The following is a 25,916-nucleotide window of genomic DNA, read 5'->3' as shown; positions in this document are numbered from 1 at the left end:
TTACTGACCCTTACTTTCCTCATCCAAAAAGAGAAGAAATTGTACACCTGCCTGCCTGCCTCTCAGAGCTGTTTCCAAGTTCACTTGCAAGGTGAACACACCCGCTTCTGGGCAGGGCGGGGCGCTCGGGCCCCTGACAGGTTGGGAGGCTCTGGGACAGGCAACCTCTTCACAGCCAACACCCACACAGGCACCCCTGGACCTCTACCTGCAGTGACCCAGGACGACCTCTAGGTGGTGCCCCTGACCGTGGGGCACCAGTGGCACCAGTCTCCCAGGGAGCCCAGGCCCTTCCTGTGGGGAGATGCTTTCCTGGGCGAGCTTGGGGGGCGGGAGGTGGGGAGAAGGGGACGGGACTAGAAGTGGGTGTGTTTTTTCACCTCCACATCTCCTGATCCCCCAAAGCATTCTTCCATCCTCTCAGATGTCCTCCAACTGGTCTCGAGAAGGGGCAAAGAAAGGGCCTCTTCCTTTCAAGGACGTGGAACCTGAGGCCCTGGCGCGTAGCTGCTCTAAAGTAACAGTACATCAGAAAGACTCTGGTCCAGTGCTCTAACCGCACTATTTTCAGACCCTCCTGTTTGTCCCTAACAATTCTCTCCCAGTGAAAGAGATGAAAACAGCAGCTTGGCAAAAGTGGCCTGGAAGTCTGCCCACTCCTCCTCCTGCTCAGAAAACTTGGCCATGGGGCAACACCCACGGGTCCTTGGAATCTAGGGGCTCACAGAGCCCAGGTCTGAAACCCTATACTCAAGAGGCAGCTTTGCAAGGGGCAAGAGTGAATGTGGGTCAGGTCAAAAGCAAAGCTGAAGGGAACCCTGAGGCCACAGCTGCTCCCACGCACCCCCATGAGGTCCTGAAGGTGGGCGCTGCCTCTGCCATCCCGAGGTGCCCACCAGGAGGGAGGGCGCCGCACCTTTCTCCAGCATGAACGGCTGCGTCAGCGGGGGGATGGTCCAGAAGGCATCACTGTTAAGACTTCGCAGGGACCGCACTGGGACGGTGGCCGACTGGCCAAAATCGATGAACATGACCACAGCCCAGGTGTCCACCCGGTCCAGCACCCAGCACCTGGCAGGGGGGAGGAAGGGAAGAAGGCTGCAGGGAGCAGAGGGCAGCTCCTCCGAGGGCCATGTGCATCAGTCCTCAGTAACAGGCTTGAAGGCCTCGGCTAATAGCAGGAGCATGGAGTGGCCTTTGCTCTTCCCCTTCCTTGGGTGGTGGGATGATAAAAAGCAGAGAAGATCCTCAGAGGAAGCAGCAGGAATGAAACCAGAGCCAGAGGAAGAAGGGAAGGGGCGCCGGGCCTGTCCCCCCCAGCCCCACACCTGTTCCAGGCGTGGCCGTAAGGGCCCAGGTGGTGCTCGGCCAGGCAGCGGGCCCCGCGCTGCGCCGCAGCGTCCTGCAGGTAGGGCTGCTGCTCCTCAGCTGCGGCCAGGGTGCTGAAGAGCGCCTGCATGTTCTGGTGCAGAGCCTGTGGTGGCACAGAAGCACCGGGAACCCAGAGGGAACCAAAGGTCACAGGTGGGCGGGAGAGAGGAGACGGAACCAGGGGTCCAGCCGCAGCCCTGCTCACCCCCCCTCCCACTGGGTCCCCACCACACCCAGCCCAGGAAGGCGCATGGGGAGGCGGGGAAGCCAGAGGGGACCGATGACAAACCTCAGTGACATGCATAGCCCAGAAGAATGGTGTCTGAGGGACAACGCTGGTCACCAGCAGCCCCACCTCCCCAGCGACTCTGTTGACGGTGGCCAGCCAGTGCAAGTCTTGGAAGCACTCCCTCAGAAGCTGCACCAGGAAAGAACCCCTGGGGGGAGGGCGGGGGTGGGGCAGCGGACCCCAAAATCACCCTGTCCTGTAATGAAGTGCACCCCAAGCTGCCCCTCCACTCCATCAGAGGTGAAACCCCACATGGTCAGCCAGGCACACTCACTGCTCTAAAGAACACGCAAACCCCGCCTGCTGGAGCATTACTCTGGCAGCCCTGACATGAGGAGTGGTGTTTGCTCTTAGAGCAGATGTGGGTGCGACAGTCTTGTGGCATCTGGTGGGGAGAGTCACGAGCCCTCATGTACAGACGTGGAAAAGGGAGTTTAAGTCAGTGTGGATCAAGCCTTAAAGTCTGCTTCTGATGCAGGAGTTCCTGAAAATTTTCTCCCCTTCCTCAGCATCTCCCCCCCTTCCCGCCCCCAGGCTCCCCACCCCTGGCACTGGGCCATGTCTGTAGGGGCATTTGCTATGACGGGTCTCTGAGTCTCCTCCACACACCTCATTTCCATGGGAACTGCAAAGAAGGGTGTCCTGGGTTTCTCTGCCTTGCCGAGGCCACCAGCAGCTTTACTTGTGAGCTGTGTACAAGCTGGAAGAAGAATGGGGGTCCAGATACCAGCACTGCCCTAGAGGACCATACCCCTGCCCCAGGAAGCCCTGCCCACTCTCAGATGTAGGACAGGATGCACCCCAAAGCCACAGCCTCTATATCTCAGCCCCCGGCTCCGCAGCTGATGGGGGTGGGGAGGAGGTTTGACTGGGTGATAGTGTCCAATCAAGAAAGCATCCTCAAGGCACAGACAGGGGCAGCTTCTACACCAAGGGGCTGACGGAGGACCGGCCAGAAGAGAGGCCAGAGAAGTAGGTGAGGATGTGCAAAGACTTGTCCTGGGAACAGGGCAGCTCACCAGTGGCTTCGGCAAAGCCTGCTCCAGAAGCCTCCAAGACCTAGGGAGAAGAGGACGGCCGCTCAGCCCCGCAGTGCCGAGCTCTCGGCTTCCCCGTGGGCCCGAGGAGACTGGCCCCCGTGTCCACGTGGGCTTTCAGTGACTAGGAGACCCTCACCCACCTACCTTCTCCATTGTCCTGGGATCCTCCCTCAACCAAAGGAAGAGGACACGGGGTGGGGGAGGCAGTGGGCAGGGTGCTGCAGCAGGACTTACCGGCACAGAGGCCTGCGAGGTCCCGGCCGACACTTCCTGGGGGAGGAAGAGAGAGGCAACGGCAGTGCTGCAGGCGGGGCTGGGCAGAGACAGAGGCCTGGTGCCCCGCTTCTCGCTCCACCCCACAGCCCCCACCCAGGCCGGCTCCCTCCTCACCACCCTTCTCACCGCCCTTGCCCTCCGGAAAGCTTCAGACCCAGCTGAACCTGTGTCTCCACCCACCCTGCCTCTCCCTGCTTTGCGCTGACTCCATGGCCCACGGCGAAGGCGCCGCTCTCAGATGGCCACTCGAGGCTAAGGCCCCTACTGAGTCTACCTTCCTTCTCCATGCGCACTCCCAGCAAGCAGGGGACATAACCAGTTCTCTGGGAGTCCCCGGCGTCTCATCACCCACACCACCGCACTGCCCCACGCTTGGCCATCCCTGGCGTAACCATGGCCACGTGTCTGCTCCGAGGGCTCTGGGCCCTGCTCCGGGTCACCCTGCCCACCCCGCGTCCCCTCTGGTGATGGCCTCTCGCTCCCTGTCATGAAAGTGTGGTCTAGGGCACAGTCTGCTTCTGCGCTTTGCATGTCCCCTTCCCCCACTTCTAAGCAGGCTTCCCCAGAATGGCGCTTCCTGGGCCCAGCCACGACCTCATGTTGTCAGATCCTTCTCCACCCTGAATTTACCTTGGTGTCCCTCCCTGCCCTTTCCTCCTGGCTTCCTGAGACTGCACATGTCTGGCTCTTTCCCTGGCCCCTGGCTGGCTCTCCTCGGCTCATCAGCAAACGCTGGCCCATCCCAAGACTCGGAGTCCTCCATCTACTTCCCCACACCAGACTCCCGAGCCCGGATCTCCAGCCCTACTCACTCTCTGGAATGCCACTCAAATATAAAGGTGCCCTCTTGACAGCTCAGCAAGAGGTTCACCTAAACAGACCCTCCCAGGCAGCGTCACCCCAGTTTTCTAAGTATGACTAAACTGCATCATTCGCTATCCAGGGGCTCAGGCCAAATCCCTCTCCCAGCTCCCACCTCAAATTAATCAGCAAATTAAGCCATTGCTTCCTCTAAGACACACCAAGACCCTAGTACTCTTCTCCACACCCACCATACTAGCCATCCCCATCTCTTGCCAAACCACAGCACCACAGCAGCTCAGTCAGTTCCCTGCTGGCACACTGGCCCCCAAGTCAGTCACTGCCCAGCACACAACATGCTCTCTCCTAGGCAAAAAGCAGGCCCCAAACCCCACACCACAACCTTCAGACGTCTTCCGATTTTGCTTACAAATAAAGCCCCAAGGCCTGCTTGGCCTCCCCCAGGCCACCACGGGTGACCTTCCTCCCCTGACCTCGTGTGCCCACTCTCCCCTTCACCCAAGTTGAAGCTCGGGCACTTGTTGGGGCTCCTGCTGCCTGGAAAGTTCTCCCTCAGGTCTGACTTGTCATCCAGCTGACATGGCACGTCCTCACAGAGAGGCCTTCTCAGGGGCCATCTAGAGAGGGGACCCTCACATCACTATTTAATCCTTGGGTTAGTGCTTACCAGCTGACATTTTCTCACACACACACACACACACACCCCTTCCCACCAGACGATAAGCAGCACATGAAAAATCACATTTGTCTTGACAATTTTCTCAATGACTGAGGTAGTAAGTGTCTGGTACATATTTTCTTGGTAAATCTATAAGTAATGAGTGGAAGGGATGGATAGAATGTGAGAGAGCGATCAGGGACCAATTCCTAGTGCCTTTACCCTCCTCTCCTCTTCCACCCACACGGGACGGGACACACAGTGGGTGCTCAAAACACGGAAGCAGCACAGGCGTGAGCCTGGACGTAAGGGCAGGTCCTGCGGTCAGGCCGTCCGAGCCCCAGTCTCCTGCCCGGCTCCAGCGCTCACGCCTCCACTCTGGGCTGGTGCTCTCACCTGCAGGACGGCTGGGCACCAGCGCCCGCTGCTGGCTCAGCAGAGTCCTTAGAGCAGGGCCCGCGAGTGAGCTGGCCGTGGGGCTGCGCCTGCCAGCCGGCGACCCCGTCCCAGCCGGCGACCCCGTCCCAGCCAGCCCGTGCTGCCTCTACTACCCACAGCAAAGCCAAGTGCGGTGCTAAAACTCCTTGTTGAGCCAAGCACTGAAGGTGTATTTTTATTGAGACTTTTCTAAAATACCACCCCCGAGAAACAATTAGCAGCAGCAGCCTCCAGGTAAAAGTTATTATTAATAGATATTTCAAACCATTTGGATCTAATTACTACTGCTAATGATGTAAGAGAACCCTAACTAGCCTGCTAGGATGGTCTGTGAAGTTGCAGAGGAAAAATCTACATGATGACTATCATCCCAGCCACTGCGGGGGGCACCTCACCGGAAAACAAACCCCGATTCAGGACACCTTCGCCCCACCAGTGGCCACCTGTAAGCTGTGCAGATCACGGCAGCGTCTCAGTGGCTGCCGAAGCAGCCAATTTTAACGAAGTTCCTTTGCTGCTACCAGCAGAGCCTAGATCAATCGACAGCTGCGAATGATTGCTTCACTTTGTTCTGGGACATTTTTCCAGCTGGTCAAGTGTTCGACAGGCAGCCTGCCCCAGGACCGTGCTGGTAGGCTGATGAGGGGCCCGAGGTCCACACAGCCCAGTGAGGGGTGCAGGCCTCAGGGCCCAAACAGAGCAGGGTCTGGCCCCTCCGTACCCGGCTCTGGGGCTGGTCACGGGCTATCACTTTGTAAGGCCCCTAATTCTCATGGGGGGCTCCTGGAGCCACCTGTAAGGCACCTCCTGGTGAGTTAACATTTGCAGCCGGACCCCTTAACTGCTTCCCTTTCATCTGAGTGTGCCAGGCAGGCAGTGGCCAAGATGAAAGACACACACCCTGCTCTCGGAGGCCCATGTTGAGTCACTCTGCAGTGTCTACAAAATGGGTGTGCTCCACACAACCCGTGAAGCCCACATGTTGGTGGGAGCAGCAGGCGATAAGTATCAGGAGCTGTGACATCAGGGGAGCCTGAGAGCAGTGAGGAAGCGCCAGGCAAGAAGAGGAAGGAGAGTCCCGGGGGTAGACAGCTCCCTGCAGCCTCCAGAGAGGAGCCTCCCGCTGAGGACAGCAGGACCAGCGGCCTCGGGTGGGGATGTGCCAGTGGACCTGGGGAACAGCCTGGGGGCTGTGACGAGATGCTGCCGCTTCCTACCTGGCACCTGAACCTGGATGACAGGGTGGGCCACATCCATACAGCAGACTACCAATGAGGGGCTGACAGAGTGCCCATGGGGGCCACTCGAGGTGTCCTGCCAGTAAGAGGCCAGACACAGAATTTACACGAACTCCAAAAAAGAACAACTTTACCTAAAGTGGTAAGGGGCAGGTCCACGGTGCCCAGGGGCCATAAAGGGGGGAGTTACTGACTGCCCAGGGGACAGGAGGGCCTTTTGGATGGTGGACCTGTTCTCTCTTAATCGCCATCACATGGCTGCATGCATTTGTCGAAATTCATTGAGCCATATACCTAAAGTGGTTCACTCTGCTTTGTGTAAGTTGTACTTAGATCAACTGTTGGCTTTTTTTTTTTTTTAATGTAAAGTGGCTGAATCTTGTTATGTCCCCACTCAAACCCAGTATTCTCAATATTATTATGTCTACGTAAATAACTATTGCTGCGAAATCAGGTAGGGTGTATCAATATTTGGGTTTCTTTTTAAGATGTATTCATGCATACAAGAATTGGGGTACAGGCCAGAGGTCGAGGGTGTGTGTGAGAGGATTCACCAGAGACAGAGTGGGGAGCAGAACAGGCAGGTTAACTGACACACTGCTGAGGGGAGCAGCGTGTGGGACAGTAGAGATATAATATTTCTAGTCTTTTTTAAAAAAATGTATTTATTTATGCATACAGAAATGGGGTACAGCCACAGGGGCAATGGTGGTAAGAGGAGTCACCAGAGACAGAGTAGGGAACAGAACAGGCAGACCGACAAAATACACTGCTGAGGGGAGCAGCGGGCTGGTCAGGAGAGATCTGCCGTGCCATGTGGGTCACCTATGGGGCTGGGGATCGAACTCGCACTGAAGCCACTGAGGCCAGCTTGCAGTGCTGTGTCCTAACCTGCTGCGCCCCAGGGAGGGCCCCCAATATTTCTATTCTTATACAACCTTTTCTCTAGGAGTTGACTGTGTCCCTCCTTCATTTATATTTCCTTAAATCTGATTATGTTTCCTCAGTTTCCTCACAGTCTCCAGTGGTTCCTTATATGATACCTCTCTGTTCAATTTCTCACTTCTCTTTCCTGGAGTCTCACACCATCCTGCTCTCTCTTGGACGGGCTGCTGCACAACAAGAGTTCTACCCTCTCCGTCATCACCCGAGGAGTCTCCAGCTCCTCTCTTGGTTTGCTAGCCTGCTCCCAGAGTTCACCAACTGTGGGCTTCTCACCTCATTTTATTGGAGCACACACTTCCAGTCTTCTGAGAACAGGTACATTGAGCAAACACTCTGAGATCCCAGAGTTATGAGCCAGTTCTTACTCTACCTATACTCTACAGTAATTGCAGAATAGATTTGTGATTGGATAATATGTTCCTATAGAATCAAGTGACACCATCAATCCCCCCTTGCCTTTGAAGTGGATTTCCCTTTATCCCAGCATTTTAAATTATGTCCTTAAGGTACATGGAAGTAGGATTTTCATTTTCCCATTCATTATCTTGGGCACTCATTGTTTGCTTGAATCTGAAAACACATAACCTTCTCTCCTGGGCGATTCCCTTACATCATATGACACTCCCCGCTCCCCAGCTCTCCCCCTACCCCTCTTCCCACGCTGACCTGAACGTGTCTGTCCTGAATGTGTATGTTTATATCACTGAAGCTAATCCTCTGATTTTACCTGTTCCCTAAATTTTACTGTAAAATATTTCATGATCAATCTCTCTCAAAAGCAATGATAAAACTTGACAAAATTGTCAAAAACAGCCATTTCATAATTCTAGGAACTGAGCAGAAGCATACAACAAGTTGGGAGTGCCTGTCTATCAAATCACAGTAACAACAGTGAACTATGGGCCTCTGGATAAGACTGGCTTTGTCTGGGAGGTCGTGGCCTCGAAATTTCTTCCACTCCCAGGACAGGTAAAGCTGTGGAAACCGGCTGTTTTGCACAGGCTGACCTTACTGGAGCAGGTGGTGGGAAAGGCCCAGGAGCCCAGATGCCATCAGCAACCCCCTGATGGTGAGCCCCTGGGAGAGGCCTGCTGGTGCCTGAACCTGCCGGCGGCCTGGAGCCCTGAACCTGCTGTTCTGGCTCCCTGTGTCCTCACCTCTGAAATAGCTGTTCTGGGGTCTTGCCCATATTTCTGTCAGACTATTTCTTTTTCTCGTTGATTTTTAGCTTTTACTTGACCCATCCTTTTACTTGTTTTTGAAAAAGTATTCTGAATATTACTACTGCAGGCCACAAACTTATTCTGTAAGTGTTTCTGGCATCAGGACCCGGTGGTCGCCAGCACAGCGGCTCAGGTCAGCTGCTGTAGTATGAAAGCCGGGACAAAACAGAAATGTCTGGGCAGACAACCTGGTAAAACTTTATTTGTGGATACTAACGTGCGCATTTCATGTCATTTTCATGTGTCACATAACAGTATTTATTCCAAGCCATCAAAAATGTCCAATCCATCCTTTGAATTTTCACACAGGGAACACAATACATTGCCATTCGTATTCCTCCTGCTCAGACCACTACCTTCTCTGGACCTTGGTATCAAACAAGCACAGGAGGAGTGTGACCCTAGGAGCAAGCAAGGAACAACGAAGTGATGACTGCCTGGGCTTTCAGAGACAAACTGAGGAACCCAGAAATGCCAAGAGGGCCAGGCAAATAAGCCCTAATGAAAGACAGCTCTTTCCCTCCATGGTACTAGAGAAGGTGGCCTCACATGAGAAAACTTCTAGACAGTAACTGCTCTAGTGCAGCTAAAACACACACATAAACACCAACAAAGTGGGGGGCCTAGACTTCCACCCTCACAAGGCTGGGATGAGTCACCCCCACCTCTTGCTGTGTCCAGAAGGTCAAGTAGGCAGCAGGGAATTCCATCCCTCTAGCCAGTGATGAAACCAGCCCTACCCTACACTCAAAAGCAGTAGGCACATAAACACACACAGCCCAAATGGGGTGGTATTAGGCATCAGAATTACCTGACAAACACTTTAAAGATGCCATAGTAAAATGTTTCACAGTGACCGCAAACACACTTAAAACAAGTGAAAAAATAGAAAACCCCAGAAAGGAAGTTTCAGAAGAAAAATGAAAGATCTTTTTTAAAAATTAGGAAGTTTATGCCCTCCCTGGTGGCGCAGCAGGTTAGAGCACAGCACTAAGAAGCTAAAGCCGCTTCCGCATGAGTTCGATCCCCGCCTGCCCCGGAGGAGACCACATGGCGTGGCAGACCTCTCCTGACCCACCTGCTGCTCCTCTCAGCAGTGTACTTTGTCAGCCGGCCTGTTCTGCTCCCCACTCTTTCTCTGGTGAAGCCTCTTGCCGCCCCTGAGCCTCTGGCCTGTACCCCAGTTCTGTATGCACAAATAAATAAATCTTTAAAAAAAATTAGGAAGTTTATAACTGAAAAACACAATAATAAAAAAATAATTCGAGGGGCATGAAGTAATCAGTGATCATAAGAGGAAACAACAGAAATTACATAATCAGAACACAGTGAAAGTAGGTATTTAAAATCTACAGATTCAAAAATGGAGTGAGGGCCCACCCTGGTGGCACAGCAGGTTAAAGCACAGCACTAAGAAGCTAAAGCCACTTCAGCATTAGTTTGATCCCGGCCCCGGGGGTGACCCACATAGCGTGGCAGACCTCTCCTGTCCCACCCTCTGCTCCCCTCAGCAGTGTACTTCATCAGTTGGCCTGTTTTGTCTCTGATGAATCCTCTCACTGCCCCTGCACCTCTGGCCTGTAACCCAGTTCTGTATGCATAAATAAATAAATCTTTTTAAAAAATGGAGCAAACCCAGAATAGCATAAATGAAGAGAAATCTATGCCAAGACAGACCACAATTAAACTTCAGGAAACCAATACAATTTTTGAAAGCAGTCAGGAAAAAGGAACACCTTACCTGTATAGGCAAACACTGTGAATGACACAGACTTCTCATCAGAAACCATCGAGCAAGGAAGTACATAACGTTTTTCAAGTGCAACAGAACCATATCCTAGTGAAAATATCGTTCAGGAATGAAGGGAAAATCCAGACATTCTCAAATGAAGGAAAGCTAAGAATATGTCACCAGGAGACTGTCTCTGAAAAAACATGGCCAAAGGAAGTCACTAAATAAAAGAGAAGTGACAAAGGAACCATGAGGCATCAAGAAGAAAAGAACATGGTAAGAAAAAAATGTAAGTACAATATGCCTTTCTTTTCCTCTTGATTTTCTACATTATATTTGACAGTTCAAATAAAAATCATAACACTGATCTGCTTGTAGATTTTCTTTCTTATTAATGTGGTTCTAAACAAACACAGAGGAATATTTAAGACAATAATAAATGGGAGGATAAAGGGAAGTAAAGTTTATATATTTCATTGAACTGCTAAAATTGATAGATGGAGACTGTAAGTAAGGTGTACGTAATATAACATCTACTTTAAAAAACATTCAGAGAGGGCCCTCCCTGGTGGCGCAGCGGGTTAAACAGCACTAAGAGAAGCTAAAGCCACTGCAGCATGAGTTTGACCCCGCCCTGGAGTGGACCCTCATGGAGCAGCAGACCTCTCCTGACCTGCCTGCTGCTCCCCTCAGCAGTGTACTTTGTCAGTCAGCCTGTTCTGCTCCCCACTCTGACTCTGGTGAATCCTCTCACTGCCCCTGCACCTCTGGCCTGTACCCCAGTTCTGTATGCACAAATAGATAAATCTTTAAAAATATATACTTATACACAAAGAGGTACACTAAAAAGCACTACAAATAGATCAAAATTGAATTTTTTAATGTTCAAATGAAGCATAGAAAAACAAAAAACAGGACAAATAGAAAAGAAAAATCAAATAGCAGATTGAGCGGTAATACAAATAATTACAACAAATGAAAATGGTGTAAATATAACAATTGAAGGACACAGATTGCATTACAGATTTTAAAAATGACCCAAATATATGGTATCTACAAAAAGTTTGCTTAAAATACAGCAATTTAAGGTAAGAAATTAGTAAAATATATATCATATAAATATTAATGAAGCAAAACCACAAGTGGCTATATATCAGATTAAGTAGACCTCAGAAAAAGAAAATTACAAGACAAAGGTTATTATGGTTAAGGTAATTATGTAGTAATAACTATAAAATAATTACTACTCATCAAGAATGCACAGTAATTCTGAGCATGTCTGTATGAGACTGTAAAAAATAAAATACAAAACTTGTATACCTAACAGAAATACACAAATCTGCAATTTTAATTGGAGATGTCCATATCCCTCTCTCAATTAACAGAACTAGACAGAAAATCAACAAAGACAGAACTCAACAACACTATGAACCAGCAGCATCCAATCAATATGCATAGAACACTCCATCCAAAGAAAGCAGAATATGTGTCTCAGAACATATACTAAGGTGGACAATACCCTGGGCCATGAAGTAAGTCTCAACTGTAAAAGGATTCAAGTCATATCAACTATGTTTTCTAAGCAAAATAGAATGAAATCAGAAATCAGTAAGAGAAAATACACAGAAATCTCTGAATATTACCAGCATTAGGAATGAAATGTGCTACCATTACAAATCCCACAGATGTGAAAAGGACAGTAAGGGAATACTAATAAGAACTCTATGCCCACAAATACAAATACAAGTGCCAAAGATTATCAAGATACTAAAACAAAGGAAGTACCAAAAGAAAAACAAAAAAAACAGACCAGTATCTCAGTGAAAACAAATACAAATTTCCTAACAAAATATAAATAAAACTTAACAACACATAAAAATAATTATATACTATGACCAACTGGGGCTTATTCTCAGTATGCAAGACTGGTTCAATATTTGAAATCCAATCAATATAGTTTACTAAAATAACAGGTTAAAGAGGAAACAAATCATATGAACACATCATTCAATACAGAAAAAGCATTTGACAAAATTCAAAGTCTATTATAGGTTGACTTATGTCCCTCCCACAAAGGGTATGTTGAAGGGCCTTCCTGGTGGCACAAGGGGTTAAGTCTCAGCACTTAACCCACATGGCATAGCAGACCTCTCCTGTCTCACCCCTGCTCCCCTCCTCAGTGTATATCAGTAGACCTGCCTGTTCTGCACCCCACTCTGTCTCTGGCGAATCCTCTCCCCTGCTCCCCCACACCTGTTGCCTGCACCCCAGTCTTGTATGCATAAATAAATAACTCTTAAAAAATGACAACACCCAACACTAAACAAATTAGATCATTCATACCTTCCAAGTGGGAATATAAAATGAATAGTCAGTCTAAAACAGTTTGGAGTTTCTTTAAAAAGTAAACATTCACACATGTACAATGGAATATTACTCAGCAATCAAAAAAGGTAAACTCATGCCTCTTGCAGCAACATGGATGGAGCTGGAAGGGATCATGCTTAGTGAAATAAGCCAGAAAGAAAAAAGAAAAAAAAAAAAAACAGATGGCTTCACTCATAGCAGGATCATAAAGGACCGTTGGGGAGGGCAGGAAATAATGAACAACTATATACCAGAGATATTTTACAGGGGTGGAGTGGGGAATGGGATCAAAAATGGGAGTAGGGAAAGTGCATGGTACTATGGTGATGGCACACAGGTGAACTGGTGATGGGAAATCCACAGGGATTGCAGCTGAGATGGAAAAAGGCACAAAATGATGTAAAAATAAACTACTATAATGAAAAAAAAAATACAACCCCACTCCCCAAAAGTAAACATTCAGCAACAATATCACTCACCAATTGCACTTTGGGGCTTTTATCACAGAGAAACACACTAACTCTACATGAATGTCTATTTCAACTTTATTTATAATAATCCCAACTGGAAACAATATAGAAACATAGATACCCTTCCATGGGTGAATGGTTAAGCAAACTGTGGTACATCCATACCAAGGAATACTACTCAGCATTAAAAGGGAATAAGAGGCCCTCCCTGGTGGCGCAGCGGGTTAAAGCGCAGCACTGAGAATCTGAAGCCGCTTCCGCATGAGTTCGATTCCCGCCTGCCGCCTGCCCCGGAGGTGACCACATGGCGAGCCAGACCTCTCCTGACCCGCCCGCTGCTTCCCTCAGCAGTGTACTTCGTCAGTCTTCCTGTTCTGCTCCCCTCTCTGTCTCTGGTGAAGTCTCTCACCGCCCCTGAGCCTCTGGCCTGTACCCCAGTTCTGTATGCACAAATAAATAAATCTTTAAAAAAAAAAAAAAAAAGGGAATAAGATACTGATATAGTCACACACTAGGTGAATCACCAAAAAATTATTCTGAGTTTAAAAAGTCAATTCCAGGAGGCTACAGACCATATCGTTCCATCTAGCTAACACTCTGGAAATTAGGAGATTAGATTATAGAAATGGAGCACAGGTTAGTGTTTGCTAGGGTTTGGGGTGGGGATGGGGATGGAGAGACCTGGGTGGTGCTACGCCAGGGCAACTGCGGGCTGCTGCTGGGGATGGAGACGCTCTGTATCTGGGCTGCATCCGGGTCAATGTCCAGGCTGTAATCCTGTTCTTCAAGATGTCAGCACTGGAGAAAACTGGGTAAAAAGTATAGGGGACCTCTCCTCTTGTTTGTTACAGCGGCCTGTGAGTCTACAATGATCTCAACATTAATAGTTTCACTGAGAAACAACAGTTTTAAACTTTTCAGCAAAAAGAATATGGACAAGGTGGGGGCCTCCCTGGTGGCGCAGCGGGTTAAAGCACAGCACTGAGAATCTAAAGCCGCTCCGCATGAGTTCGATTCCCGCCTGCCCCGGAGGTGACCACATGGTGTGGCAGACCTCTCCTGACCCGCCCGCTGCTCCCCTCAGCAGTGTACTTCATCAGTCTTCCTGTTCTGCTCCACTCTCTGTCTCTGGTGAAATCTCTCACCACCCCTGAGCCTCTGGCCTGTACCCCAGTTCTGTATGCACAAATAAATAAATCTTTAAAAAAAAAAAAAAAAAAAGAATATGGACAAGGGACCAGACCTAAAACCTTGCCAGAGTTTGCTGACCCCTTTCCTAGCCCTCTGATAGTTATCTTACTGCAAATATTCTCGCCAAGTTTTGGTATGAATTTATCTCCCTTTATATTATCTTACAAAGGAGATAAGTTCTTATTTTCAGTCATCCAGCTACTCTTTCTCAGTAAACCCTTGATGCCTTCGTCAACAAATTTTATCCTACTCTGAAGTCATAAAAATATTCTTTCATTTTTTCCCGTAAAGTGTCTCTCACATTTAAGTCTCCAGCACAACTAGGATTTTTGTGTGTAGGATTTTAATATAGGGCCTCCCTGGTGGCACAGGGGTTAAGTCTCCACACTATCAAACTATCGCCAGTCACTGTAGCACAAGTTTGATCCCCAGCCAGGGAGCTGACCCACACGGCGCAGCAGACCTCTCCTGTCCCTCCTGCTGCCCCCCTCAGCAATGTTATTTGGTAGATCTGCCTGTTTTGCTCCCCACTCTGTCTCTGATGAATCCTCTCACCCTCTGTACCTCTCTATGCAAAAAATATTTTAAATCTTTAAAAAAATGACAAATATAATTTTACATTTTTATACATGAATAGACAACTGTCTCAGATCAGCAATTTTAGTGTCCACCCTGTCACCAGCATTCTCAACTCTACCACAGAAATAAGCAGCATCTGCAGTGGCCTGAGCCTCTTCTTGGGATCTCGAATTAATGTTTTATTGGTCAAACTATCTATCCTTAGGAAAGTCTCACAGCTTCTTCTGGTAGGGCAAAATCCCCCAGCATCTTTTTCAGCAAGAATGTAATATATTATTGAGCTTCCACATAAAATTTAGAAATCAGTCTGCCAAGCAATTGAGGAAAAACCTGTGGAAATTTTGACTGGGATTATATAGAATCAGTAGATGAATAGACAGTGCTTAAATAACGCTTCATGTGACTTCCTATCCACATAGTACTTTCCCTACTTAAATCTTCTACAAAGACTTTCAATAAAGTTTAATTATTTCCCCAAGAGAGGCTACACTTACCTCCTGTTGAACTAATTCCTAGATACCTTGATTTTTTAAAGTTACTCCTGTAAATGGCATATTTTAAAATTACTTTTGTTTATTCACAGCAAACATTAATGCAACTGATTTATACACATGCTCTTATGTATCCAGTTACCTTATCCAACTGTTATTTCTAACAATTTACATTGAAATATTTTTTTCTAATATATTTTTATGTATCATATGTTATACTTTATTTCTATACACTTCTAACACACTTTACTTTTTTTTAATATTTATTTTATTTATTTATGCATACAAGAACTGGGGTATAGGCCAGAGGTATGGTGAATCTTCTGATTCACTGGAGACAGAGTGGGGAGCAGAACAGGTGGAATGACTGAAATACACTGCTGAAGAGAGCAGCGGGCGAGACAGGAGAGGTCTGCCGCGCCATGTGGGTCAGCTCCCTGGACAGGGATTGAACTCATGCTGCAGTGGCTGGTGGGAGCTTCATAGTGCTGAGAGTTAACCTCTTGCACCACCAGGGAGGCCATTTATATACTTCTATGTAAAGAAGCATTAGTAAATAATGAGTTTCCTTTCTCCCACTCCAAAATTTATGTGTTTAATTTATTTTTCTTGTCTTACAGGACAAAACCAGACCCTCCAGTGTATTTTGAACAGAAGTGGTGATGATGGGCATACTTGCCTTTTTCCTTATTTTCTCTTTAAACGTAAAAGAATGCTTAAGTTTCTCCATTAAAATACTGCTTTCTGTAGAGCTCTGATAGTCTGTATCAAGTTAAGGAGAATTTACTGTTTCTAGCTGCTAAAAGTATTTATTTTTAAGATCATGAATTTGTGCTGCATTTTATCAAATGTTTTGCTTTCTCTTTAAGATCATATGGTTTTTATTCCTTAATCTGTTAATGTAATAAAAGAAAGTTATAGTTTTTCTAATATTAAACTTCTTTTAGCATAGTTGGAGGAAAAAAAAAACTTGTCATGATATACTATCTTCATTAGCCTATATTGACTTTATTTTGTTGATGTTTTGCTTTAAAAGATTACAAATACATTCAGGAATGAAAATAGCCAGAAGTTTCTGTCTTAGGCTGTCTTTTACGGTTTGATATCAAGGTTTTACTGGCTTCATGGAATCAACTAGGTTTTATCCCTCCTATTTTATCCTTTGGAGGAAAAATCAGAATTTTCTGTTCCTGAAAGTTTTGATAAAATTTGTCTTTAAAACAAGCTGAGCCTGGTGTTCTCTTTATAAGATTATAAACTATGATTCAATTACTTTCATGGTTATAGGACTATCAAATTCTTACATTAGTTCAAGACAATGATATAACTTTAAGAAATGTGTCCATTTCTTCTAAATTTCAAACATATTACCATATTGCCTTTTTATAGTCTAGCCTCTTCTGGATCTACAGTTAAGATCCCTTTTTCCTCGCTAAGATTGATTTATGATCCTTTTCTCCTTTTTCCTTGATTAATCATGCCAAAGGATGTTCTATCTTGTTGATCTCTTTAAAGAAAATATTTTGGCTTTATACATCCCTCCTCTATGGCATCTTTGTTTTTATGCTTCTTCCTATGCATACCTGCCTTCCCTCCCCTGCTTCACTGATACTTACAGTGATACTTAGTTGACATATAATTAAGTGTAGCTTTGTTTACAAAATTTTTAATTTACCTTAATTTTTAAATTTTCATGCCTGCTTTCCACTTGGGCTTATTTTAATTTTTATCTATTTATTTAATCAACTTTCAGCTTACTCATTTTCAATCTGTCTTCTTTGCTCATTTAAACATTCAATACTATACACTTCCCTGTAAGTATTGTTTTCACTGCAACCCACAAATTTTCAATGAGAAGTAGTATTTTCCTTATTGTTCAGGTCTAAGTCTTTTTTAAATTTCTGTTGTCATTTCTTCTTTGACCTATATGCTATTTATTTAGGAATGTGCTTTTAAATTTCTATATATCTGGTTGTTGGTGTTCATTTTGGTTACTTATTTCCAACTTAAAACTACTGGGAATGTTCCTGGGAAGCCATATTCATCCCAAGAAGAAGCAGGGTGAGCCCCATAACACTCTTCACTGGTATCTGGCTCTGGAAAGGCAGAACTTACTCTCTCACCCAAAATAACTCTAATGCTGGAAAATATATGAAGTGTGTCTGGCACAGGCTGACGCTAGTGGATAGCAGAGGACATGCGTCTGAACAAAGGGAAGCTCGGACGTGGGTGCCACACTCACTGTGGCCTGTGGTCTGGGGCACTTTTCCAAGCCACAGCGAAGGGAAACAGAGCTCTGGCAGACAGTGATATCTCCCAGGGCAGAGGAAGTGCAGATAAGAGTGTAGGTGCCAGGAATACATGGACAGGGTACCAGGGAGCAAGGACAGAAAGTCCCTGAAATCTAGGGGCTCACTTCAGTCCTTGGCTGAATCCTAGGCTGCCCGGGTGAGGACACTGCCTAAGAGGGCTAGGAAGCGTGGGCTGCTCAGTGGTGGGAGAGGGGCTGAGATGGGAGAAATACGCAGCCCTGCAGTGCTGAGAGACACTGCACTGCTAACTCAGCCAGGGCAGCCAGGCAGTGGGAAACCCCAGGCCTCTCATCTGGGCCTGCACAAGGCCAGGCCACAGGAAAAGGGATTTTGTCCCAGAACTAAGCCCCAGACTGAAATATACCAATTCCAACCAGGAATGCCAACTTTTATAAAACCAAAAGATCACTAGGGAAAAAACCAAAAACACTATTTAGAGAACATATATGTAACATAAACTTTCTATAATATAACTTCCACAGAGCCTCACTGGTGGCACAGGGTTTAAGTCTCAGAACTATCAGGCTCTTATCTCCAGACACTGCACATGAGTTCCCTGGCCAGGGACCTGACCCACATGGTGCAACAGACCTCTCCTGTCTCCCCGCTGCTCCTCTCAGCAGTGTGTTTCAGTAGATCTGACTGTTCTGCTCCCCACTCTGTCTCTGGTGAATCCTCTCACCCCCACACCTCTGGCCTGTACCCCAGTTCTTATATGCATCAATAAATAAATCTTTAAATATATGTCTATATAACATCCACAATACACTATAAAATCACCATATTTATAGTGAATCCTGAAATTCTGACCATTTAAAAGGACATTTAAAGGAGATAAATATCCACAAAACTGAAATCAGAAAATGATTTTATAGCTATCATTAATATGTTAAAGAACCTAGAAGAAAAGGCAGACAAAATGGGTAAAAAGATGGAAGATTTCAGCAGACAAGTAGAAAATAAGGGAACCAAAGGGAAATTGAAAAGTTCACTATCTAAAATGAAAGCTGCACTATTTGGGCTTCATAGCAGTGGCAAAAATTAGAAAATTCCAAGACAAGCCAATTTAGCAGAGAGGAAACCCTGGGACCAGTCAGCCAGGAGGTACGAGTGTGTTCAGCCCTCGGAGGTAGCTGCAGACCCGGCAGGGAGCTGGGCTCAACTAGGCCGTGCCCTAGGGAGTGAAGGGACATTTGAAGAGCAGCAGCTACAGCTATGGGATCAAGTTAATCAGGGAAGTGGGAGAGCAAACGGAGTGCTGCATAGTGAAGAATCACCAGTGGTCATAGACTTAGGGTCCCAGTGTGTCCAACCATCAGCGCCCTTACACCACCAGATGGCTGAGCAAATTCCCAGCCCCCGCCCGTAGGCATGCAACCTGGCAGTGGGGCTGAGGGGCTGCTTAACAAAGCCCCCCCTTGATTCTGATGCTTGAGAGCATGTGAGACCCGCTGACCTAGCGCAAGATAGCAGCAAGGCAGAGGGGATGGGGGGGGGGGCGTGCTGGAGTGGGCCATTTGGGAGACGTCCCTTGGTGAGATGACGAAGTCGGGACATGGCTAGGAGATGAGAAACTGTGGCCAAGTGGAAAAAAAGATCATCAGTGAAGGAATGCTCTAGGAGGTAAGGTCGGTGTCAGACAGATCAAGAACATGGACACCAAATTCAAGTGCTGACAGGACAAAGACTGTTCATAAGGGGATGTGGCCTAGAGAACAGTAATGACAGAGCCAACAAGATCACTAGAGTGAGACCTGACAGCTGCCCTTCCAAAGAGCGAGGGTTACAAGAGAAAAGAAGAAAAATAGTCTGCAACTAGCAGAGTCATTCTGACAGTCTTCCTGCGGCCCTTCCGCTCCATCTGGAAATTCCCGCCCCAACCAGTCCCCGTCCGTCCGTGGCTGACCCCGCGAGCTTCCTGCCAGCACGCACTCTCTCCTTGCTTGCTGAGGACTCCAACAACATCTGTATGTGCCAGCCTTCTCTGCATGCCAGATCATGGGCACAACTGCTCAGGGATGCTAAGGGGGTGACTGCTGCTGGGACATCCCCCCTTCTCTCTGCTGCTCCCCTTCTTCCTGCCTGGAGCTCTGATAATATCATGGAATTCCCACACCAACCTTCAACTCCACCCCCTACCTCTTGAATTCTCCTCCAGAAAGAAAGGAAAATAGCTAACTTGTTTAAATCACAGTTTAAAATTTCCTTGTATATGGAGCCAAGTCGGTCTCTAGCAAGTCAGGCCCCTGAAGTGGGGTTCTTTGCTCCTGGTTCACCTCTACCTACTAGGCCCACCTCAGAGGCTTCCCTTCTTGTGCGGCCACAAAGGCAGCACCCTACCATGCACTCACCCCGCCCTCCAACCTCCCCTTCCCATACCTCCTATTTTGGCAATGTTTGTCTTCCTGCCAGGAAGGACCAAATTTTATTCACTTTTGTCTTATACCTCATTCTTAGCAGCCAGACAAGGTTATGTAAACTATAGTCAATTAACGTTTGCTACATTAAATCAGTAAGAACCTCACTTCCAGTATCCCGACTGATTAACTAATGACCTTTATGTCCTTGCCAATAGTCTTCCTTTATTTAAGATTTCCATCTGACCTTGCTCCTGCCTTTTCCAGAAGGCTAGATAGACCAAGGGAAGATGGCCAAAGTCAGCCAGACTCAGAAGAGTGAAAACAAAGCATCCTGATCACAGTGAAGCCAGAAGACGTACCGGCAGCTCCTGGGGTCTTCCCGCCACATCCTGGGTCCTCCTGGAAGAACGCTTGTTTGCATTCACATAGAGTTTTCGTTTGTGGAAGAGCTTCCCATTTAGTTTCTGGATCGCCAGTTCTACATTCTGCATGGAGCCCAGATCCACAAAAGCAAAGCTGCCAAGGAAGGAAAGCAAGGGAACAGTTCCAGGTACCCACTAGAAGCGAACCGGCACCAAGGTTGAGAAACACAGTTGTGCCCCCGCCTGGGACATTTAGGTCGGTAACAGACCCATGCATGAGGGTGGGCCCAAGGGCTCTAGCCTAGAGTAGTGTGCTGCAGGCTAACCCATCGAGGTGGGTATGGGCACACTCCGCCATGTTCGCAATATGACCAACCCTGGTATTAAGTCTGCTCCCCACTTCCGCAGTGGCAGAGGAGGGGTGTCCCCACAAACACCATGCTGGTGTCTGGATTTGGGCTGGGCAGTGGAGAGACAGTCTGGGTGTCTGGGGAATCAGAAGACACGAGGGGACCGTCACCATACATCCTGAGGTTACATGGCCTGTGGGCTGTCTTCATGCAGCCCCCCCCCCTCCCAGAGTTCAAAGCAACTTTATTGCTCTGAAAATGAGAAAGGGAAAATAGACCCAGTTTTCAGGGGCAGCCAAGGCTGAGGGAGCACAGTGACTTACCTCAAGCCAGAAAACCAGGCAAGAACGCAACCCAAAACAAATTCTGGTCCCTGGACTCTTAAAGCAAGGTTGTACTGAGCTGCTGGGTCAAAGGGTTAAATATGGAAAGGGGGTTTCCCAAATGTCATTTTGCCAAGTCACAGTGGGTGTGGATTTGGGAGCTGTTAGCTAGTCTGCAATATCAGTGCATCAGCAAAACGGACAAGAGGAAAGGAGTTGCTTCCCAAAGAAAACAAAGGAAGAACTGTCATTACCATTTGCAGCCATTCTGGATTTTGTGGACATGGAGAGGGTTGAAGTCCTTTAGAAGGCACCGAATTTCCTCCTACAATGGCAGGGTGTAAACGAGAAAGAGACCCACAGACAAACCTTACTGTCAGTTCTCAAGGTGCTAGGTCCCCGACCAGCTACACTAATTCACTGACCACGTTAACCGAGAATCTATAAGGTGCTGCTGTGTGCGCCACTTTTTGTACTAAAGTGAGGCCAAGACAGAGACCAGAAAGACACAAGCCCTGCCTCCAGCAGAAGCACAACGGTAGAGTGGGGCTGCAGGCAGGGATGTGTCGTAAACATGCCGTCTCATCACAGGCCATCAATTCCCTAGTGAGGGAGGACAGCCGGCGCGCCTGCCGCACCCCGGATTTGGAGGGAGAGGCGGTGTTAGGGCAGGCTGCCAGGAGGAAGGGACTTGTAATCGATCAGGAGGCTAGGCTCTCCCCTTCCTCTCTGCCTGGGCAGGGAGGCTTGCTTTAAGCAAGCCCACTCTGGAGAGCTGACCACCTGTGCTGACTCCATTTTGTGTTCACGGCAACCTGCTTTCAGTTCTTCCATTAAGCATTCAGCCAGCACGCTACATGCAAGCCTGACGCTGAATGCACCAGTAGCTAGGGACTGAATTTGCCTGAGCCCTGCACTCAGAGAGCTTCTAGTTCAGAGGAGATAGACACAGGTGATCTGTGCGCATGGGGCACATTGAGTCAGTAAGAGCAGGACAGGAGAGCAGGGGGAGAGGAAGGGGGAATTCTTCCCGGGTAGGTCTCTGGTCAGGATGCTCAGAGCCACACCTAGGTTCCACCTCTCCCCTCCCCACTATCCAGGGCAGCCAGGCAGAAGGCCACCAGCCCCTCCCCAGGTACTTCTCCACATCCACCCTGGATACCTCCCGCCCCAGTGCACCCAGGTCCCGTCTCACTCTGCTGCCTGGGGCCTGTCTGCACACACACAGGGCCTGCTGGACTTGAGATAGCATCAGTGGGACCCGACGCCCTTTCGAGCTACACCCTATTTTTCCTCTTTTCTGCCAACCTTGTAGAAATAGCCGTCTCCACCTAATGCCTCCATTTCCTCTCCGCCCACTCCCTCCTGACTGCCTGCAGTTTGGCTTCTGTTCCTGCCCTACTGAAAGAGCTTTCTGGAAGGTCACAGATGAGCTCCCACTGCCTATGGCAACTGCTTTTCTCCAGGCCTCCAAGCTCAGCAACTACCTGTGCGTCTGGGCACTTCCTCCTTCCTTAGCTCCCACAGCAATTACACTTGTAAATTCCACAACTGTGATGAAAACCATTTTTTCCCTAGGAAACTATTTTGGAAAAATGTATATTTATACCATCTCCTTTTAAAAGCGGCTTTTACCAATCTAAAGTCACTTTGTTGGCTTAGGGAAATAGAAATACATTATGTATAACTCATTTTTCTCAGTCTGCGTGTTTATATTACATTTAAATTCAAATTTTCTAATTTGCTTTACTTTTAAATATTTAATGTTTATTACACATGAATCGACAAGATGCTGAGCAACAAGCAATTTGTGAGAACAAGCAATATGTGCTTAGCATTTTCAGCTTATAAAGTACTTTCATATACCTTATTCCATTTGATCTTAAAACCACCCTGTCAAGTGCACATGATTGTTGTCCTCATTCTCAGAGGCACAAGACAAGGATCAGAGAGGTTAAGTGAGTTCCTTCAGAGGACACAGCCCGTTTGGAGCCAGGGTTTGGACCCATGGCTTCTAATCCTATATTCTTTTTCATTATCTCAGGCAAAACCATAGCTGTCTTCTCTTCAGGTTTTATCACTATTAAAACAAAACAGAAAGTTCTTTAACCATTTTCTATCTTCTATAGCAGGTATCAGGAAGCCACAGCCTTGAGCCAAGCCCAATCCATCACCCTGTTTATAAGTAAAATTTTACTGAAACAGTCACACAGTTCCTTTCCTTGTCATCTATGGCTGCTTTCGTGCTACGAAGGTGGAGTTGTGTATGACGGGGCATGTGGCTTGCAAAGCATAAGGTATGTACTATGTGACCCTCTGCAACATTTGCCAATCCCTGTTCTAGAGCAGTGGTCTGAAAGTCTCACTGTAGGGCCCTCTCTAGTGGTGCAACGGGTTAGGATGCAGCACTGCAAGCTGGCCACAGCGCTTTGGTACAGAGCTCCATCCCCGCCCCGGAGGTGACCCACATGGCACAGCAGACCTCCTGACCCGCCCGCTGCTCCCCTCAGCAATGTACTTTGTCCATCTGCCTGTTCTGCTCCCACTCTGTGTGTGGTGAATCCTCTCACTGCCCCTGCACTTCTGGCCTGTACCCCAGTTCTGTATGCATAATAAATCTTAAGAAAAAAAGAAAAGAAAGTCTCACTGTAAATGAGGTTCAGCTGGAGAGTGCCTTCTTTCTGTGCTTTTCAAGTACAGAAGCCTGGCCCATCCCAAGTGGTCAAAATCAAAACCTCTGGGGTGGGATCAAATTATCAGTATTTCTTAAAAGCTCCCCAGACAATAATAAGCAGCCACGGTGGAACATTCCTGTGCACAGTAGCAAGCAGATTCTGGAAGCCCTGGTTTTCAAACAGCGTGCTGGAGAGTGAGAGTGCCACCACCTTCACACAAACACAAAAACACCTGCCCACACCTTTTGCACCAGACTGAGGTCAGTGACCACCGAGGCTATCACTGCGGACTTCTGAAACTGTGACACTGCTGCACCGTTTATGAATTTTTTGATGGATTATAGATTTGACAGAGCCTTGGTACATTAGGCTAAAATTGCTGCATGCCCCTTAGGGAATCTTTCACATCTCACTTAAATAATGAAAATAATTTCTCTGATTTTTTTTAATTACAAAAGCATTAAATGTTTATTAAAGAAAAGTCAAAAATCACAGATAAGCACAAGAAGATGATCATCTGTAACCCTCCCACCACACAGGAACACTGCAGCCCTCTGCGAGGCCGTGGGCTCTGCTCTACCTTCAGCTCGGTGACACTTCATGCATGTACCCCTTTCAAGCAAGCAGGCCACAGCGATACCTCCCAAACAGAGGAGTTCTGTAAGGCAACCACCTCAATACATTTTAAAGATCATTATCAATATCTTCATTTAAGAGGTCTCTAGCCTGGTATTAATTATGGCACCACTGTCTGATACAGGTGCTATACTGTGGTTTGCAAAGTAATGACTTTCTATTTCTTCTGCATTTGTAAGCCAGAGTTCTCACTAAAGAATTTTCATCCAGTTGGGTCATCTGTCGGCACTGAAATAGCACTTCTGTTAGAAAAGCAGGATTCTTCCCCTTTAATTATCAAGTTTTATACTCATTAACTATTGCCTTATACCTTCAACTGCATCTAGTGAGTTTTATTTCCTTCTCCTTCCCCTGGGAATTGTTACAAATTATTGCTTTCAAGGTGAGTTTCAATCATATGTAGTCATTAGTATTTCTGATGTCAAACTGTCCCATCTTTGACCTACAGTCTTGCTCTTCGCTTGTTCTTGTGTCCTTTTATTTTCATTTGGAAACTTTCTTAAATGCTGTATATTGAAAATAGCATAGCAAGTCCCTGTATAACTCAGCAGTTCTCTCAATTCATGAACACCCCAATTTCATCTACACCCGCTCCCTGCATGCCAGTGGACCAATCTGAAACAAACCTCTAAGACCTCATCATCTCTCTGCAAATATTTCAGTACGGCTTAGCCTCTACACACAACTTCTCCGTCATCTCAATCAAATCACAGGAGCCTTTTCTGATTTTGTAGCTTTCTGGCATAAGCTCCAAACCTGAACCAATCATTTCTCTTGAGGAGGCTAGTCCTGCTCAGGGAGGACGGTGTTTGGAGTACACAACCTAGGGCTAGGAGTGTTTATTGCTACTGGGTCACCAGAGCTCTAAGGGCTTTCAGGACCCTCCCAGGTGGTACAAAGGGCTAAGGCACAGCACCGTGATGCTCACTGCAATCACTTGAGCTGAGTTTGATCCCCGGCCAGGGAGGTGGCGGCAGACCTCTCTTGACCAGCCCGCTGCTCCTCTCAGCAGTGTACTTGGTCAAGTACTCTGGTGAATCCTCCGCCTCTGGTGAATCCTCTCACCCCTCCTGCACCTCTGGCCTGTACCCCAACCTGTATGCATAAATAAATACATCTTTAAAAAAAAAAGAGCAAAACAACCACATTACATTCATAGCAATCCATGTATAAAAGAAGCATGGAGTTTTTAATTGAACTTCTTTGATTTTTATATCTTTTCTCTCATGTGGAAAATTACTAACATGAAACTAGTTACTTGTTTCATTCTACACTGCATATGTAAGAGGTCCAAATACCATGATTATTACCTACAGCAAAATTAGTGAAGTTCAAGATTCCTTTGCAATTCCCTTTTTACCCCTGTATTATATCCTAACAAAGGTATATAGTCAAAACTCTGTATTCAAAGGACAATTTGAATACATTTGACACCAAACAGGTTATATCACCAAAACATTTTCAATTTTTAGGCAGTGTTCTTTTAATGCACAACTTCGATTTCTTTATGAAAATGTTTATATATTTATAAATTCAAAACAATAACACAAGGTAACTTAGAAGTTTTGCTACTCTCTTCCTTCCTTACCCCAATAATCATTTTTTTAAAGATTTACTTATGCAGCCCTCCCTGGTGGCGCAGCGGGTTAAAGCACAGCACTGAGAAGCTAAAGCCACTTCTACATGAGTTCGATCCCCACCTGCCCCAGAGGTGACCACATGGCGAGGCAGACCTCTCCTGACCCGCCCGCTGCTCCCCTCAGCAGTG

The 25,916-nt window shown here is 47.2% G+C and overlaps 1 protein-coding gene across 1 annotated transcript in view; it reads right to left on the bottom strand.

Moving 5' to 3' along the window:
* The window catches only part of TDRD10 (tudor domain containing 10), a 39,469-nt gene that overhangs the window by 904 nt on the left and 12,649 nt on the right, over positions 1–25,916 (bottom strand). The window contains exons 5-11 of the mRNA XM_004693637.2: positions 21,092–21,162; positions 20,162–20,318; positions 2,680–2,719; positions 2,270–2,360; positions 1,661–1,808; positions 1,329–1,474; positions 917–1,071 (exon numbers count right to left, since the gene is read on the bottom strand). Of these exons, the coding sequence (XP_004693694.1) occupies positions 917–1,071; positions 1,329–1,474; positions 1,661–1,808; positions 2,270–2,360; positions 2,680–2,719; positions 20,162–20,318; positions 21,092–21,162 (808 nt within the window). The remainder of the gene's footprint in view (positions 1–916; positions 1,072–1,328; positions 1,475–1,660; positions 1,809–2,269; positions 2,361–2,679; positions 2,720–20,161; positions 20,319–21,091; positions 21,163–25,916) is intronic.

Source organism: Condylura cristata, unplaced genomic scaffold (genome assembly GCF_000260355.1).
Source record: "Condylura cristata isolate star-nosed mole 26May11 unplaced genomic scaffold, ConCri1.0 scaffold00040, whole genome shotgun sequence".
NCBI classification, from domain to species: Eukaryota; Metazoa; Chordata; class Mammalia; order Eulipotyphla; family Talpidae; genus Condylura; species Condylura cristata.
The sequence above is the reverse complement of the archived record's forward strand: the minus strand, read 5'-3'. Positions and strand labels throughout refer to the sequence as shown.